We start from the raw sequence: 16,922 nt of genomic DNA, 5'->3' as shown, positions 1-16,922 counted from the left end.
TATGTGGAATCACTATTATTAACTCAAGCAACCTTCATTAAGCTGACAAGCAGCTGAAAGACTTGACATGGAACTCACACAATGGACTGCAGCACCACAGAAGAGAGCCCCTCCTCCCCCTTCTAGTGACAGACTCGAGAGCTACATCATGAGGCTTACAGAGTGCCAGTCTGGAGAGCCTGGGTGAGAAGCTGGCCCCTGACACTGGAAAAGCAAGAAGCTTATTGTACCAGTGTGTTAGTCTGTCACAGAACTGTAGTTGGAGAGGGCACTGGTCCACACGGCATGTTATTGTGCCCTGCAGTGAAGCCACCCTGGGTAGAATAGCACCTCAAACCCCGAAGCTGGAGTAATCATTGTACTTGGATGGTGGCTGTAAGAGGATGTTCCCGGTCAGCTTCAGCTACATGGCAAGTTCAAGGTCAGCCTGGACCACAGGAGATGCTACCTCAAACAGAAAGTACTCTAGCATAAATAAATGACTCTGAAAACTGCCCAGTGTGTTTTTACACACACACACACACACACACACACACACACACACACACACACACGTACGTATTCATGCTTTCAGGGCTGTTCCACCTGCGGCCCTCCAGGCTCCCCGGATACCTGTGCATATGGTCCAACACATTGCACATTTGAGGATGGTGGTGTTACAGGCACAGCATCAAAGGTTGCACACCCCTGGAGCTTACATGTAAGTTGTCATAATTACTAAGTTATTTTATGTGCTTTTCCCTTTCCCTACAAGACGTTGAAGGAATGTAATGTGAATGGGGCCAGCAAGGTGGCTCATCAGACAAAGCTCTTGGCACCAAAACCAACGCCCCACGTTTGAGTCCCAGATCCCACAGCTCTTGGGAGTGGTCCTCTGGCCTCTGTATGCACCTGCGAACTTTTCCCCCTGCTCAGATGAGAATTTACCAATAATGTATGAAGAGTTGTGTGTGACCTGTGGCAAGCTTGAAGGTATGCTGTTTATAAACGTACACATGCTTTAAATTTGCGGACGAGGGGGCCCCTCCACCCTCTGGCCATGCTCACCTGCGCTGGCTTGAGTACTAGGGTGTTGCCTGCTGCCAGGCAGGCTGCACTCTTCCAGGCCAGCATCATTAGTGGGTAGTTCCAGGGAATGATGATGGCGCAGACACTGTGGGAGAAGGCTCATCATCACCTTTGTTTCCTCACAGCTCTCTGCTGTTCCACCCCCTATCCCTGCCATCTCTACCTAACCTTCCCCCTCCCCCTCTCCCTCCTCCACCCCGCCCCCTCCCCCACCCCACCCCTTCCCCCACTCCCAACCCCCATCTCCACCCTACCCACCTCTGTCTCCACCCACCCCCATCTCCGCCCCCACCTCGGTCTCCACCCACCCCGTCTCCGCCCCCACCTCTGTCTCCACCCACCCCCGTCTCCGCCCCCACCCCATCTTCTCCCACCCCCACCTCCAACCCCCAGCCCCCTTCCCCCCCCCCCGCCATCTCCACCCAACCCTCCCCTTACCCCGCCCCCACCCCGTCTCCTCCCACTCCTGCCTCCACCCCCCCACACTCGCCACACCCCTAACCTTGTCCTACCCAAGTGGCTCCTTCTTGGTGAAGGTCAGGTTGTAATTCGGTCGGGCCTGGTTGATTGGAATTGTAGAGCCCTAAAGGAAAGAAAAGTTTGTAGTGGCATTCTAGTAGAATCACTTTATCCAGGGTAGACATTAGACTGAAATAGTTGTTCTTCATTATACCTTCAATCACTAAATAATCGATAAATACGCTTCTGCATGGCTGTTCGAGGTTCAGTTTATCAAGGCTGGACCTCGCTGCTGCCTCAGAGCCTCGTTGCTTTCTGGAGTGACCTTCGATTCCCCCCACGTAACTCAGAACACCCACAGAGACTGATATTTCACTAATTGAAATACGAAGCTTAATTGCAGATAGTATGCTTTTGCCCTCTCCTTCTGTCTCAGCTAACATTCAGAGGCGGTGCTCAATGTATAAGAAACAAATCCCGCACGACAACGAAAGCTTCTGTCGAGCTGAGAAGGCATGCTCAGTAAAGCGCTTGCCAGGTAGCCTTGGAGACCTGAGTTCAGATTCCCCGCACCCACGTCTAAGTCTGAGTGGGAGAGGAGATCACTATAATCCCAGCACTGGAAAGGCAAGCAGATTGCTGGAGCTCTCTAGACAGACAGTCTACCCAAATCCACAAGCTCCAGGTTCAGCGAGAGATCCTGTCTCAGAAAAGAAAGTGGAGAGCAGTTGAGGAGGAGACACCCAACATCCATCAAATACACACACACACACACACACACACACAGACACACAGACACAGACACACACACACACACAAACAGGAGAGTTTCTGGCTTTCTTTCTCATTACACATGTTACTTACTGGTTTAGAGTTGGGGAGAAATTAAATATTTATTCCACACATGTCTTTATCAAGTTTTTTCCTTACAGTCTCCTTCAGCCATTAAAGTGATTTCTGTCCCCTTCATGCTCAGATCACAACCCCGACCCTGCCATGATCCCAGGTTCTTAGAAGACTATTAAGACTGTTTTTGTGTTTTGAGACAAGGTCTCACGTGTCCTGGGCTAGCCTTAAACTCACAGAGTAGCTGCTGGTGACCTTGCACTTTTGGTTCTTCCGAGCTCATCCCCAGAGTGCTGGGACTCAGACACACTGCTACACAGAGTATGTGGTGCCTGGGCTTCATGCGTGCTAGGCAAGCCCTCTACCAGCTGAGCTGCATCCCAGCCCAAGATGCTGGACATCCGAAGAAGACAGTAGAACGTGGAGAGAGCTCAAAGTCAGAACTCATGAATTCTAGCCTGGTTCTCTGGTTCCTTTGCTGTGACACAGGGGAGGTCTCTCCTTATGCCTGTGTCCTTACCCAGAATAAGGGAGAAAGCTATCTATTTGCTATTCATGGTTGCTCTAACCATAATCATAGTCTTATTTTTTTTTAACTATTTCATGTGTATTGGTGTTTTACCTGCCTGTATATCTGTGTGAGGGTGTCAGATCCGGAAGAACTGGAGTTACAGACCCCTGTGATCTACCATGTGGGTGCTGGGAATTGAACCCAAGTCCCCTGGAAAAGCAGTCAGTGCTCTTAGCCACTGAGCCATATTTCACAGTCTAAATTGTGTACTGATAATTCACGTATTGGAGACTTAACCCCTACTGGGGAGGCAGGGTCTAATGCAAAATATGTGAGCTGTGAATCCCCACCCTTGAGACTGGGCTCACACTGCTGTAAAAAGGCTCCCAGGGTCCAGAGACATGGCTCCGTGGGTAAAAGCACTTGCCATGCAGTCTCCACTGGCAGCCTGAATTGGATCCCTGGAAGTCACACAATCCAGATGTGGTAGTGCACATCTGTAGTCCCAGCACTCCATAAATGGTAGGCAGAGATCAAAGAATCACCTTGAAGCTTTTGGGTCAGCTAATCCCGGCATACACTGTGCAGAAAACAAGAGAGACCCTGCCTCAAAAGTAAAGTGGAACCTTATTTCCAGGGTTGCTGTCTCACACGAAGGAAAACTGTTGAAAATAGGCCCGTAGCAGGTGGGGATCTACCGTTGCTCCTATCCCGAGGACAGGGGAATAAGCTGCCATCTTAGAGCTGAGGTCAAACCTGCTACAAACTTGTGAGCTTGAGTCCCTTTTCCTGTAGGAGTGAGCGGCATTCTTAACTTACCTGAATTTTGTCACACCAGCCTGCGAAGTATCTGAAGGTCTGCACGGACATTCCAATATGAGTCTTCAGAGCCAGGGTGTAGACAGCCCCGGAATCCAGCGCTTCTATGGTCGCCAGCTCCTCCTGGTTTTCTTCCATTAGGTCCGCGAGTCTGTGTGATCATTGAAAGGCACCCAGTTATCACATATGATGGAGCCCAGGCCATCTGTATATGCCAGCCACGTATAGGGTACCAACTAAGAATCTGGAGACTAGTCAGAGGGACAACACACCTACCCCTTTGGAGATCATGGTCTAGGAAGGTAGATAGTAAATAAATCATTGTATGCATAGTTCATTTCTGGAAGTTATTCTTATAGCTTCTGCAGTGCTTTGGATCGAACCCAGGACCTCACACATGCTAGATGAGTGCTCTACCACTGAGCTACAACCAGCCAGCCTTCCAGTTACAGGGAGAAGCCAGCTATGTCCCTAGCATGGGCCGTTTGCCTCCTATATGCACAAGCAGCAGAGTAAGTAGCAGGGCCACAGTTGGTGACAGGCAGGAGGCGGTGGGTCAAGGGAACCAGCACAATGGAGTGGTTCATTAATACACAGGGAGGTGTCAGAACATGAGCCCCCACCACCTGTGAACACGCATGGCTTTCTGACTGGTACAGCAATGTTCTCAGAACTGACCGAAGAGGACAGAGCCAGCTTGTGGAATGAATCACAAAGTCCACAGCAGAGTTACCCAGGTGCCCAGGTTCCTTAGGAAGGGGAGCGGGGTCTGTGGGATGGTGTGATTAGCAAAAATAGACACATGCACATAGATATACATACACACAGATACATGCATGCACACACACACAGATACACATATGCATACACACATGCACTCACACAGACACACATAGACACACACACAGACACGTGAACACAGAGACACATGCACGGATACATGCATGCACACAGACACACATGCACATACATAGACACATGCACACAGATACACATGCACACACATGCATACACACATGTACACACATGTACACACAGATATAAATGTGTATCTTTTATGTTCCCTCTCCCCTGCTCCCTTCCCTCTCTCCCTGCTCCTCCCTTCTCCCTTCCCCACCCCCCTTTTCTTAGAATGGTTCATTTGGGATATTCAAGAGTTGGCCTTGACATGACCTGACACCTCCCTCATGCTTCTCATAGATCTCACTCTAAGGGATCTGTCAGTCCAGGTGAGAGGTTGAGCTGCAGGTAAGTGGAAACCAGGATGAATCGTTGAGACTAACTACTTCTGGAACACTTAACTCATTTGTAATATTCTCCTGGGACCTTAGCTTTCCCCTGCCTTCCTTCCTTTTGTCTTTGAAAACAGGGGTGGGCTGTCTCCCATGTGAACCTCTGTCCAATGTCTACTCTGGTCTGTGACCTTGGAGGACCTTTATAGCCCGTATTATCTGGTGACTGAGAGCCGCGTCAGGAGATTTGTGAAGAGGGTGAAGGACATGGTCAGTGGGTTAAATCCGCCAGGTCACTCATGGTTGCTGTCCTTCTTTTTTTTTTTTTTTTCTTTTTCCTTTTTTTTCGGAGCTGGGGACCGAACCCAGGGCCTTGCGCTTGCTAGGCAAGCGCTCTACCACTGAGCTAAATCCCCAACCCCGGTTGCTGTCCTTCTGAGACCACTGTAGAGTGCTCTTCTGCATGTACAGAGGACTCTAGAGTGCTCTCCACAGCTATGGTCCTTGCCTCTATACCTTCAGACCTGGGGGAGCACCTGCTTCCTCTGCCTCCGGCCCTGCCTGGGTCCTTAGCCATTGTGGCAGTCCCATGCTCTTCCCTGAATCCTACCTAGTCCCTGATGACCTCTGGCTGATAAAAGCAGTACCCCGACACCAGGGGATTTTATGGGACTCAAATAATGAAAGGCATGCCTTTCACGGGTGTTTTCAAGACAGTATGGTTATTTTGGGGAAGTTTAAAGTCTTGACAACAGTAACCGATTCCCCCAAGGCAGCATAGCTGTTTCTCCAGCAAGCACACCTGTACATGAGTCTTCCTCTGTCCCTGGCGTTCATCCTTCCCCATTCGCCATTCTCAAAGGCGTCCTTGGCCGCGGCTACTGCTCTGTCAACATCCGCTAAAGAAGCGTAGGACACTCTGCATAGCGTCTGTTTCAAGGCAAGGAGAAATAGGTCACCGAGGGATCTATCGGTGTGGCTCTCGGAATTAATATTCTATTAATACTAAAAGCAGAAAATGACTTATCAAACAGAAAAATTCTGACAGAGAACTAATCCATCTTGAGGGGGAAAATGGACAAAAAGGAGGAGATGCTTTGAACATGTTAACAACCTAATCTTGGTCCATTGTACATGTCATCTCATTCTGGAAAAACACATGTAGGACAACTGTGCAATTCTTCACAGGGAAGCTTGCCATGAGTCTCAAGTATCCCCCTCTCATGTGGAGCTCTGCACAGAGAGATCTGCTGCACATGGGCACAGGAATCTAAATTCATCATAAACGCTTAGTCTACTAAAAAAAAGAAGAGGTTACTGTAGTACACAATAGCTAGTGTTAGAGCTGAGTGGGTAAGAGTCATGCATGACTCGTGTTTGAACGGGGAGCTCGGGGGTGAGAGCTAGAGTTGAGCTCACTGTGGCTGTCACTCACAGTTCCGTCTGTGGGGTTGATGGTGGCGTAAGTCTCTCCATCCTCGGCATCTACAAACTGTCCGTTTATGAAACACTGGTAGGGCATCTTCACTGTCATCTCGTTTACCTCCTTGGAAACCTGAGAAAAGTCAGTGCAATGGTCTGTATATGCTCAGCCTAGGGAGTGGCAGGATTAGAAGGCATGGCCCTGTTGGAGTAGGCGTGGCCCTGTTGGAGTAGGCGTGGCCCTGTTGGAGTAGGCGTGGCCCTGTTGGAGTAGGCGTGGCCCTGTTGGAGTAGGCGTGGCCCTGTTGGAGTAGGCGTGGCCCTGTTGGAGTAGCCGTGGCCCTGTTGGAGTAGGCGTGGCACTGTGGGCGTGACTTACGACCCTCATCCTAGCTGCCTGGAAGTCAGGATTCTGCTATCAACCTTCAGATGAAGATGTGGAACTCTAAGCTCCTCCTGCACCATGCCTGCCTGGATGCTGCCGTGATCCCACCTTGATGATAATGGACTGAACCTCTGAACCTGTAAGCCAGCCCCAATTACATGTTGTCCTTATAAGAGTTGCCTGGGTCATGGTGTTTACAGCAGTAAAACCCAAACTAAGACAGTCAGAGTGTTTCTGTGCTTATCGACCTGATAGCAGGTGGTGATAAAGAATCATTCATCGGGCTGGGGAGATAGCACAGTGATTAGGAGCACTTGTTCCTGCAGAGGACCCAAGCTTGGTTCCCAGCACCCACCTAATGCCTCAAGTTCCAGGGCATCAGATGCCCTCTGCTGACCTCTGAGGGTGGCATGCATCCAAGGCAAACACGCATACACATTCACTCAAACAGATCTAAAAAGAAAAAACCCCAAAATAATTAAAGAAGGAAGGAAGAAAGGGAGGGAGGGAGGGAGGAAGGGAAGAAGGAAGGAAGACAGGCAGACAGACATTCACTAATGTGGAAAGAGGTCAGCTTGGCGCCATTCTAGTGACATCTACTGTCACAAGGACAGATGCACTCTCATGCTCAGGGGCCACCTGAGGTCTGAGGCTCTGGTCTGGGCTTAGCTCTGGCTCTGATGTTCTTTATTAAACACAAAGGTACCTCAAACACCTGTGGACAGCGCCATCTATAGGCAGACTTGACAGGACCACCATTGTGCCCCTCAGATGGTTGGGAAAATCTTTACCCTGGTATTTCCTTTTATGCTGGTGCCATCTCGAGATTTCTCCCTTATGTTCTTTTGTTACACATGAGCTGCCTTGTTGTTCTCTCTACTTCTGGATAGCAAGGGAGCCTGAGGCTACTATACCTGCTTGTATCCAGGGTTTTCACCCGTAAAATGGGGAAAATCGTACTGCAAACACATCATACGAAAGGAAGAAGCGAGAGCATCCCGAAGGACCAGAAGTAGTTCAGTGATACCCCAGTGAACCTTTGGGCATCAAACAGCACCATGAGTCCACATGAAGAAGAGGCTGGGAAGGCAGCTTGGGGGTCAAGAGCACTTGCTGAACAATGGTGAGAACCAGAGTTCAGATCCTAGCACCCACGTAACTAGCCACACACACGTGAAACCCAGCTCTGAGGGGTGTGGACATAGGAAGATGACTGGGGTTTGTGGTTTCCAGCACAGCCAAGAAAATGTGAGCCCCAACGGAAGCCCCAGTTCAGGGAGAGACCCTGCCTCAAAGGAATAAGCTGTAGGTGGTAGAGGAGGGCACAAATACCCTCTTCTCAACTCTGCTGTTGTGTACACACACACACACACACACACACACACACGCACACAGATACATGCACATAGATACACATTCACACACAGATACATGCACACACACACACAAAGATACATACATGCATACACATGTGCACTCACACAGACACACATAGACACACAGACATATGAACACAGAGACACATGCACACATACATGCATGCACACAGACACACATGTACACAGATGCATACACACATGTACAAACAGACATGTACACACATGCACACACAGACACACACAGATACACACATATGCACACAGACACATGCATACACATGCACAAACATACAAATGCATATGCACACATGCACATACACAGACACGCACAGGCACACACAGATACACATGTGCACACACACAGACACATGCACACAGATACGTGCACATACATAGAGACACACACATAGAATTTTGAATTCACAATAAATAGATTTATCAAAGCAACTAACTAGGAAAATAGAGAAATCTGTATAAAAATATTTTTGTTGTTTTTAATGCTCCTTCTGCCTGATTTTAAAAGCTAACTGCTATCTACCCCTGAAGAGATAGTGCAGTCGTTAAGAACCCTTGCTACTCTTGCAGAGGACTGGGGTCCAGTTCCCAGAACCAGCATGAGGCAGCTCACATCTGCCTATAACTCCAGTTCCAGGGGGATCTGACGCCCTCTTGTGGCCTCCATGAGCATCTGCATCCATGTACACACACACACACACACACACACACACACACACACACACACACACAACCTCACAGGTCACATACATACACACAATTAAAAATAAAAACCTAAAACAAGAAAACAAAGACAGCTGTATAAAGCACTTAAAAACCTATTGTGGGGGGCTGGGGATTTAGCTCAGTGGTAGAGCACTTACCTAGGAAGCGCAAGGCCCTGGGTTCGGTCCCCAGCTCCGAAAAAAAGAACCAAAAAAAAAAAAAACAAAAACAAAAACAAAAAACCTGTTGTGGGGTTTCCAGCAAATCCAGATCAAATCAACACAAAAAATTTTATAGCCGAAATTTAAAGGTATATAGGAGAGCTGTGTAGTAGTGAGGTTTCCCTATGCTGTTGGCATTAAGTTGGTATTGACCTGATCTAGATTGCTTTAAGCAACAAACGCTTATTGTAAGAAAGTAACTAAAGATGCGATGCGGGAGGGGAAAGGCACCATGGGCAAGAAACAGAGAAAGTGCAGTAACAGCCATTCATAAAGATAAGATTCTGAGCTGAGCCATGGTGAGCACACCCTTAATCCCTGCACTCAGGAGGCAGAGGCAGGCGGACCTCTGTGAGTTTGAGGCCAGCCTGGTCTACATAGTGAGTTCCAGAACATCCAGAGCTATGTAGCGAGACTCTGTCAAAACATCCAGAGCTATGTAGCGAGACTCTGTCTCTTGGGGGGAAATCTGTTATGTATCAAAGGATGTTACAAAGAAAGTGAAAGAATGCAGCAAACCACAGGTCAGAAAATATTTACAGGGGACTGGAGAGATGGCTCAGTAGTTAAGAGCATTGACTGCTCTTCCAGAGGTCCTGAGTTCAATTCCCAGCAACCACATGGTGGCTTACAACCATCTGTAATGGGATCTGATGCCCTCTTCTGGTGTGTCTGAGGACAGCTACAGTGTACTCATATGCATAAAACATGTCTGTCTGTCTGTCTGTCTGTCTGTCTGTCTGTCTACAAATCTGTATGTCCAGAATGGACAGAGAACTTTGATTCTACAATAAGAAGATAAACAATTTTGGAAATGGACAAAGGATTCGAATAAATATTCAAAAGGATGCCTAATATCACTGTCCATCACTGAGTGCAAAATCAAAACTACACTGTGGTTCTTTTACACACCTGCTAAGACAGCTAAAGAGAAAGGCAAAGGAGAGAGTCTGCAAAGGCACCTGGGGAAGGTCAGAGCTCTCTGTTACATTGGGGGGGGGGGTTCTAAAATGATCTGTGTGGCTGCCTTCAAAGGAGATAGAGTATGAGCCATCTAGTCCGCTCTCAGCACAGTACCTGAAAATGTATGTTCATGTCAAAATGTATCAGTATGATCACAACAGCCTCCCGAGTGAAGTGGTCCAAAAACACACATCACCCAGTGACCGGATTAAAAAGAGGAAGTATGCCAGACATGATGGAATATTACTTGGCCAGGAAGAGTAGAAGTCATGAAAACTGCTGTAAGGGTGAGCCTTGAATATACCACCTCAAGGGAGAGAGATCAAACACAGGGGCCACATGGTGCACGGTTCTGTTTAAATGACATGCGGACATTATGTAAAATCCACCGGCACAGAAAAGAGACTGATAGCTTCCGAGAGCCTGGATATGGAACAGGGGAGGAAAAGTCAGTGTAGTGTGATCACCAATGTGATACAGTCTTCCCATTTGGGGTGATGAAAATGTTGTAAAATTAGCTATAGCGATAAGGATTGCACGATTCGTGAGTGTTCTAAAAATCACCGAATGGCAGATTTAACTTGATACTAGTTTATACTTCATACCAGTAGTAAAGAAAACCCCACCGCTATTCAGCTCTACTATATACCTCTAAACCCGGGCTATAATTTTTCACATCAATTCTATCTGGATTTGCTATAACTAGGGTGAATTTTTTTAATTTATTTATTTTACTTATATGAGTACGCTATAGCTGTCTTCAGACACACCAGAAGAAGGCATCGAATCTCATTACAGATGGTTGTGAGCCACCATGTGGTTGCTGGGAACTGAACTCAGGATGTCTGGAAGAGCAGTCAATGCTCTTAACCTCTGAGCCATCTCTCCAGCTCAAACTAGGGTGAATTTTATGAATTCAGGATATGAATTATGTCTTGAATAAAACTAGACTTTTTTTTCTCCTGAGACAAGGTTTCTCTGTGTAGCCCTGGCTGTCTTGGAACTCACGAGGTAGACCAGGCTGGCCTTGAACTCACAGAGATCTGCCTGCCTCTGCCTCCACCTCTGCCTCCGTCTCCCCCTCCGAGTGCTGGGATTAAAGGCACGCACCCCCACCACCCAACACTACAGCTAGTCTTAAAGGCTATACATGTAAACGGCAACTACATATGTCCTCCGTAACAGTGGTTTGTAGGAGTTTGGAGCTGCACATCAATGAGACACTTACATAATCCACCACCAGCTCAGCCTCTTGGTCCTCTCCTCTTAGTCTCCTCACAACCTTTTGGATGAAATCTCCAAACTTGCGGGCCATGTAGACATCTTCGTTCTGCAGCTGAAGCCCACCGCACTTCTGTCTGATCTCTTCCACCAGCCTTAAAGTGGGAACCAGCTCACATTACATCTGTTTTTACAGCTTCATCATGGCCTGCTCACTGGCATTGGGGAAGAGGTTTGGGTTCATATTGTATAAGACCGTCTTTGATGGCAACTACAGAAGATGTTAAGATTGGGCCCAGAGACTGGACAGATGGCACTTCCTGTTCTCACAGGGGACCTGGGTTCAGTTTCTATCGCCCACATACAGGAGCTCTCAACGGCTCTAACTTCAGTTCCAAGGTGATCTGTCACCCCCTTCTGGCCTATGTGGGCACTGCAGGCTGTGATACACAAAAGACAAGCAGGCTCATACACAGACAAAGTAAAATAAACTTAAAATATGATGTGGCGTGAGAAAATTAAAACCTGTCTTGTAGACAGTCTTGCTGTTTTTTAACTTTAGCCACAACTATAAAGGAGATAAATCCAAGGGGAGATGTTTTAACCACAGCAGAAATTCGTGGGCACGGAAGTCTGTACCTTTCAAATGAACTCAGAAAAGGAGAAAAGAAAAAAAAAGGCAATTTTCTAACTGTTAGACCTGAAGGTAGCAGAGAGAACTTTCTGTAGTCTGCCTATAAGAGAAAGGCAGGCAAGGTTTGTGCTACAAGCTTAACTGAGGTGCTTGGTAGCACCCGCAGAAGGTCAGTACCATTCACAAGTCCTTTTCTGTCTTTCATTATCCACCTAACCGTTGCTGTCAGCCAACCTTAAATGGGACAGGTATACCAGGTTGGCTGTGGAAAGTCCACCACTTCCGGTCCTCCAATCACTTATTCCCTGAAGATGTTGGTGCATTTTGTAAAGGACTAAGATAGTAAAATAAGGGCTAGCAAGATGGCTCAGTTGATAAAGGAACTTGCCAACAAACCTGAGTGTCTGAGCCTAAGGACCCCCAAGAACAGACTCCTGTAGGTTTTTCTCTGACTTCCACACATACCACGGCATGTGGCTGTGTGGACACACCCCCACACAAACACATACATTTTTCTATATATGATGAAAGTAACAACTGATCATGTAACTCGCTCTAACAGGTAATGAGTGATTCCTGAGGGTAAAATATCGATGCAGGATTGAAATCCTTATTAAGCTAAACATAATTTTCCATGCAAATGAATGATTGCTAAAAAACTACAGTTTAGAGTTCTAAACCTCTTAACTTTTGACGATGTCATATGCTCTTGAAGTACATATTATTTGGTGACCCCGGAATAACAGGGAGGTGTTCAGGGGTGGAGAGAGTGGGAAATGGTCGTCTTGGGACACAGGCAGGGGAGGTATAAAAATCAGTGTCCTAGGGCTGGAGAGTGGCCCGTGGGTTAAGAGCACATAGAGAGGACCTGAGTTTGGTTCCCAGCACCCACCTGGGTAGTTCATAAGTGCCTGTGACTCCAGCTTCCGGACATCTAGTAACTGCACACGCATGACATTCACTGACACGAACACTCACCAATAAAATAATGACAAATCTTTTGGAAGTAACATTTAGAAACGTTAAAGGAGATGCAAAACAACCTGGTTGGCGACAAATAAGTAAAACGATCTGTGAGTGGGCGGAAGGGGGAGCTCGGAGGCGGCGTCTTTACCTCGCAACATCCATTGAGCTCGCTCCAGATTTAAAGAAGTCCGTGGAGTCCTCAATCACTGGGACGTTGCTTAAGATTCTAGCCCAGATGACCTGCACAAAAAGGATCACTTCCCTGAAGAAGGACCACGTGGACTCCCAGGGCGAAGACCTCTTCCCCCCCATCGCCTGAAGCACAGCACCTGCGGGTGGCCAGTGCTTGACCAGAGCGCTCCGCCCCCACCAGTTTGGCCCCATGGGAAACCACATACAATTGTGCATGAGTTTTTGTCCTTCTGGCTAGACTAAAAATGACCTTCAATCTGGATTTTAAAAGGTTTCTTTTTATCCCCCTTATCCCAACAGGGATTCAGACCCAGGACAAACCTATTTAGCATACCAAAGCCACACAGCCTCCAGGTTCTCCCAGCATCCCTCAGTCTATACCCATTACAGAGCAGGGCATGGCTGGCATACCCAGCCTTCTGCCCCTGAACTTTCCAAACCAGGGGCTAGGCTTTCCCTCCCCCAGAAACTCTTCCCTACATAACCCAGACATTTGGGTCTCCCCCACCCAACTTCTCTCTCTGCACCGTAAGCCTGCGCTTTCTCTCTTTCTCTTCCGGCTCCCCTCTGCCTCCTTTCCGGGGTAACTTCACTGAACCCCTCCTGTATGGTGAGAGGGCTCTGACTTGAATATACTCTGGCTTGAATTGGTTCATTTCACCAGCAGAGAATAACTTATCGCCAACCTCACCCCAACCCTCCAAGTCAACTTAGAACAGAAAAATAAACCTCTGGATACTGTGTTTCTTAACCGTAACTTATGCAGAAGGAGGAGAAAAAGCCACACCCCCACTGCTCTAAGGACAAATGGACCAGACACAAGCAAGCACGCTGTTTCCCAAGGAACAAGTCGGTTTCTGAGGAACGAGTTAAGGACATCTCGTGCTCACCTTTATGGTCTCTGCCACCTTCAGCTCCTCGGCCGTAAGTTCTACCACCGATGTCTCACCCGACGAAAAGTACTGGGAGGCGGGAATCATCTTCCCGTCTTCAAACTGCAGGTTTCTCACCATCAGCTACAGACCGGCAACAGAAAAACAAGCTGAGGGCCGGGGCGGGGAGCTAATGTGTGGAATGGGTATAGAGGCTGGCTTGTCTGGAGAATGCGGACATATGGTTGACCCACTTGCCCGTGCCTAAAAGGACTGGAATGACGTCTTCGTAGTGGCAGAAAAAAAGGGCAGTCAACTAACTGGCCAGATGCCCCTCAGATGGATGGACAGTGCACTCAGGGAAAACTTGCATTTTGGTTATAGCAGCTTGGACTTGAAGCCTCCTCAAAGGTGCTATGGATTCCACTCCCCATCCCCACTCCGGAGAGGACACACCACTGCTGCCAGCATGCAGTCAAACACCGCCGATGCATTTGGATGCATGCCCTAGTATCAATCCTGATGGAGCTGGGTGCCTTTGGGCCTGCCTAGCTGTTGCAGAATTGAGGCTCAATGAAGTTCAGGGATTTTTCTAGTGTCACCGAGGTAATAAGTAACAGCTGGACACTAAACACTGTAACATTTACCCTTAAACAATGGCGACTGTGCTGACTGGTTTTGTGTGTCAACATGACATAAGCTAGAATCATCAGAGAGGAAGGAGCCCCAGTTGAGGAAATGCCTTCCCTGAGATTCAGCTGTAAGCCATCTTCTCAGTTAGTGACCAATGGGGGAGTGTCCAGGCACATGGTGGGTGAGGCCATCGATTGTCTGCGTTCCTGGGTTCTATAAGGAAGCAGACCGAGCAAGCCAGAGAAGCAAGCCAGTAAGCAGCACCCTCTCCATGGCTTCTGCATCAGCTCCTGTCTCCAGGTTCCAACCTGGCTTCAGTTCCTGTCCTGATTTCCTCCAGTGAGGGACCATGATCTGGAAGTATAAGCTGAATAAACCCTTTCCTCTCAAACTTGCTTTTTGATCATGGTGTTTTGTAACAACACTAGAAGCACAAACTAAGATGGTGCACATCTGTAAACTACAAATGCCCCCTTACACTCCTCACTAGGAAGCTGTCCAGGAGGCCCAGAGCTAGCCATGGTGAGGCTGGCCTAACACTAAGGAGGGAGGTGACAGCAGCAGGCAATGGGAGAGGTGGCCACATGAGTCTCACTGGTTCTACCTAAGCACCGACAGTGGGAGACAGAGATGAATCTCTCTCCATGCTTTATAGACAGGGAAACTGAGGCACAGCAGGGAGAATCATCCCAAACTGGTGGGTGGACAAGCAGAGGTCCATATTCCCTTTTGTAACCACAGGTCTCCCTGTGGTGTCACTGTGAAAGTCCATGGGCTATCCTGAGGAACCTTGTTTTAGGGCATACAAGAGACATGAGACCCAGGCACCACGAGCCTTCCAGCTCCCAGTGAATGCCAGAGGAAGCCATTCCCTAATAACCGTGGTAGCAGAAGGAACACCAAAAGGTGGCTTTGTATGCTTACCGCTTTCCCATCATTCCCAAAAAGAACAAGGCCATTTTTGGTGACAAGACCAGGCTTCTTGGCACCTCTAATGTCCAGTGGTTCTCCAGCAGGCACAGAACTTGTCAACAGTGATGAGCCGTAGAAAGTCACCATCTAATGAAAGATCAAACCAGTGAAGTCAGGAAGTTAAAGCCACTGCCGTGGGGTGTGGGAAAGCATCACCTTGTACAAACACTGAAGTTCACATTTCCGTAGCAAAGTTGAGACGTGATTTCGTCACTTTGTATTCATTTGGTGAGGCAGAGTCAAGCATATCAGTAGAAATGTAACAGATGCAAATCTCTGTAACTGTGTAAACCGAGTCTCAGGGGTGGGCTGGACTCAGGCTCAGTGGTTAAGGGTGCCTACTGCTCTTGCAGAGGACCCAGGTCAGTCCCCAGGGCCCTCATAGCCACTTTCCACCACCTATAACACCAGTTCCAGGGAATCTGATGCCTTCTGGTTTCTGAAGGCTTCTACACACAAGTTACACACACACACACACACACACACACACACACACACACACGGTAGTTTATTCTGCCCTCCATTAATACCTGTGCACATACATGCACATGTACTCACACATATATGTCCTCACTACATATACTCCCTCACATGTGCACACACACATGTAAACACATTTACACACACACAAGGAAAAGTTCCACACCCAGGTGGTAGGGATGTGCATTTATTATGCATTCAAAGAGTCAGAAAGAAGGCTAAGGTTAAAAGGAAAAAAGTATTCTTTCCACATAAAGGTAGGGTTTGTGTGTCTGAGTGTGTGAGTGTGTGTCTGTATCCCTGTGTTAGTGTATGTCAGTGTGTGAATATATGTGTCTGTATGCATGTGTGAACGTGTGTCTGTGTGAGTGTGTGAATATGTGTATCTGTGTGTAAATGTGTCTGTGAATGTGTCTGTGTGTATGTGTGTATGAATGCATGTGAGTGTGTGTGTCTGTGTTTGAATATATGTGTGTCTGTGTGTGTGCACATGTGAGTGTGTGTGCATGTGTGTGTGTGTGTGTGTGTGTGTGTGTGTGTGTGTGTTGCAGTGGGTAGGTTACGGTGCTGGGGAATTGTCCAGGTTATTTTTTTGTTTGTTAACTTGACACAAGCTAGAGTAATCTGAGAAGAGAGGCTTCAGTTGAGGGGCCTCCATCAGATTGGTCTGTGGGGCATTTTCTTGGTTAACGATTGATGTGGGAGGGCCCAGCTCGTTAGGGACCATGCCAACCCTGGATAAGCTGACCTCGGTTGTATGAAAAAGCAGACTGGAGAGGCCATGAGAATCACGACAGGAAGCAGCGTCCTCCATGGCTTCTGTTTCAGTTCCTGCCTCCAGGTTCCTGGCCTGACTTCCCTCAGTGATGGACAGTTACCAGGAAGCAAAAGATGAAATACTCCCTTTCCTTCCCAGGTTCCTTTTGA

The 16,922-nt window shown here is 47.9% G+C and overlaps 1 protein-coding gene across 2 annotated transcripts in view; it reads right to left on the bottom strand.

Moving 5' to 3' along the window:
• The window catches only part of Aldh1l2 (aldehyde dehydrogenase 1 family, member L2), a 51,390-nt gene that overhangs the window by 15,599 nt on the left and 18,869 nt on the right, over window positions 1-16,922 (bottom strand). The window contains 10 exon segments of one of the 2 annotated variants that reach the window (NM_001191778.3): window positions 1,048-1,153; window positions 2,634-2,666; window positions 2,818-2,851; window positions 3,700-3,854; window positions 5,738-5,865; window positions 6,371-6,490; window positions 11,254-11,401; window positions 12,995-13,086; window positions 13,929-14,054; window positions 15,468-15,602. In NM_001191778.3, the coding sequence (NP_001178707.2) occupies window positions 1,048-1,153; window positions 2,634-2,666; window positions 2,818-2,851; window positions 3,700-3,854; window positions 5,738-5,865; window positions 6,371-6,490; window positions 11,254-11,401; window positions 12,995-13,086; window positions 13,929-14,054; window positions 15,468-15,602 (1,077 nt within the window). 2 annotated transcript variants of the gene reach the window in all.

Source organism: Rattus norvegicus, chromosome 7, assembly GCF_021556685.1.
Source record: "Rattus norvegicus strain SHRSP/BbbUtx chromosome 7, alternate assembly SHRSP_T2T, whole genome shotgun sequence".
Lineage (NCBI taxonomy): Eukaryota > Metazoa > Chordata > Mammalia > Rodentia > Muridae > Rattus > Rattus norvegicus.
Note: the sequence above shows the minus strand (reverse complement) of the source record. Positions and strands in the feature narration are given on the sequence as shown.